The 2,548-nt window shown below is 36.5% G+C and overlaps 1 protein-coding gene across 1 annotated transcript; it reads right to left on the bottom strand.

The window, feature by feature from the left end:
* Positions 1-511: 511 nt before the first annotated feature.
* On the bottom strand, positions 512-1,468 carry LOC126490604 (olfactory receptor 143-like). The gene has a single exon (XM_050125657.1). It carries the CDS (start codon positions 1,460-1,462, stop codon positions 512-514), a length of 951 nt encoding a protein of 316 aa, XP_049981614.1. The 5' UTR covers positions 1,463-1,468.
* Between the last annotated feature and the right edge of the window lie 1,080 nt (positions 1,469-2,548).

Raw genomic sequence — 2,548 nt, 5'->3', positions numbered from 1 at the left:
AGCTGACTGCAAGCTGGACAAGACACTTCACTGAGGGAGCTTAGATACTCAGCATGCACACGTCTGTGGATTTTCAGTGAACACGACTAACATATCTCCTACCCACCACAGACAATAATAAAGTGTAACACAAAGGCAATAACAAATTGTGCAAAGGTAAAATATTCTCCCCATAATTTAAAGATTTCCATTATCAAAAAAAGGTACTAAGGATTCCTTTTCTTAGATGATGTAAAAATGTAAGAAATCAGATGAGGCTCTTAATCTGATATATACAAGGGACATGCCATCATGTAAAACACATTGAATATAAGGATATCTCATATCAATGTAGTACATACAGAGCAATTTGCATGAAGGAAAAAATGCTATTACACTATAAATTCTATCAGTGCTATGACAGGACAATGAAAAGAAAATAATAGAATATATGTGATGTAAAAGAAAATAAAAAGGAGAAAGAGACATCAAACTGGAATGGATAAGACTAAAGGACATATCAATTGATAAATTAGCTTGTGAGTCTCTTCCAGGTTTTCTTCACAGCAAGTTTGACATCCTTGTTTCTGAGACTGTAAATGAGAGGATTTAACATGGGCACCAAAAAAGTGTAAAATACAGAGAAAAATTTTCCTTGGCCAACAGTCTCAGCAGATGATGGCTTGACATAAGCAAGCAGCCCAGATCCATAAAAGAAGCTAACAGTTATGATGTGAGACCCACAAGTGCCCAAGGCTTTGGACCAACCCTTACCTGATGACATATGAATGATATTGTAAAGGATCATAGCATACGACACTAAAATAATGAGGCTACACAAAATGATAGCTGTGCCCACCACAGCAGTACTCACAAGCTCATTGACATAGGTGTTACTGCAGGAGATCCGAAGGACAGGGAAGATGTCACACATGTAGTGATCAATGATGTTGTTGTTACAAAAGCTGAGCCTAAGCATTAAGCCTGTGAGGACCATGGCACTAGAACACCCTACCAAATATGAACCAAACATCAGCAGACAACAGATTCTAGGTAACATGATAGCTTTGTACAATAAAGGCTTACAGATGGCCACATAACGATCGTAGGCCATGACTGTCAGCACGTAGCTCTCAGAATGAGCAAAAAAGCAGAAGAAAAACAGCTGAGTCATGCATCCAGTGAAAGGGATGATATTCTTCTCTGAAACAAAACTCACTAGCATCTTGGGAGTAAAAACAAACGAATAACAAAAATCAATGAATGACAGATTGAAAAGGAAGAAGTACATGGGAGTGTGAAGATGTGAATTCAGGAAAATAAGACTCATCAAGCTCAAATTACCCACCACTATGGCTGTATAGTTCACCAAGAACAGGAAAAACAGGGGCAACTGGAGCTCAGGTTGGTCTGTTAGCCCCATAAGAATAAACTCAGACACTAAGGAGTCATTTTCTGTAGCCATTTCCTTCATGGGTGGCATCTGTAAGAATAAAAGATGACACTATCAAGCATTTAATATTTGACTTCAGGGGGATAACAAAAAATTGTTGGTTTATAAGCTTGGGTTGAGGGAACATATAACAAGCCATACAAATATCCCTAACTACCCTTGTTGATTTCTGAAGAGCACCTATTTCCTCTTTACCATACCATAGTAAGTGTATCTGTCTGGAAAGCATACAGCCAAATATGCAACTTCTAATAAAATTCTATTTCTTTTTTTAGTCTTTAATAACAACTAAAACTGCAAAAGATCAATACATAAGAACTTTCATACAGTATTCATAATTTGTATACCTTTGCAATTTAAGATACATACTCAATACAAAGATTATTTTGTGCTTACCTTCATTCACCTGGAGCCTGCGTTTTTTGGGGGGCTCTTAGACCTTTCCTTCTTTCAGTAAAGAGAGGGCCAAGTTCCCAATAATAAAGATATAGACATCAGCACAAATGTGTTTATGAACTCCTAGAAGAGTCACACAGGATATTTTTGTTTGAGAATTTCTTGACAAATTTGTTTTCACGTGAAAAAAAAATATAATCTTATGTAAAACTCCAAAGCGTTGCCTCACTCAAATAAGAAAATTCATTAAGAACCATGAAATTATTCTCTTCCTTATGATTTTCTCCTTGCTGTATCAGCGTCTTGAGAGTCCTAATTAGTGAGCTTGTGCTTGTATTCAATGTCACAAAACTACCATTAGATCTTTTGAGATTGAAAATTCTACATAATTTATGGTCTCAAGCAAGGAATACTTAGTCCCCATGGCAGAACTGTGAGCATTCCTTTTTGTCCTTATCCTCTGTGCTTTGTATAACTCTATAGAACAGTGTCTAGGGACTCACTAACCTGACATGGGTAGCTTTCTTATGGGCATCTCTGATTTCAGAAATACACATTAGACCAATGTTTAACATTATGCAAAATTTCAACAAAGATACCGAAAGGAGAGAAACACTCTCCCAAAACAGCTGAAGTTTATAGTCATTTTTTTCCACTCTCCGACTATAAAAATATAGACTTCCCTGATGATTGATTGCATATAATTGGATCTACATATTC

Source organism: Alexandromys fortis, unplaced genomic scaffold (genome assembly GCF_014885135.2).
Source record: "Alexandromys fortis isolate MF-2015 unplaced genomic scaffold, M_Fortis_MF-2015_v1.1 scaffold_253, whole genome shotgun sequence".
Classification (NCBI taxonomy): domain Eukaryota; kingdom Metazoa; phylum Chordata; class Mammalia; order Rodentia; family Cricetidae; genus Alexandromys; species Alexandromys fortis.
This window is presented reverse-complemented; position numbering and strand designations above follow the sequence as displayed.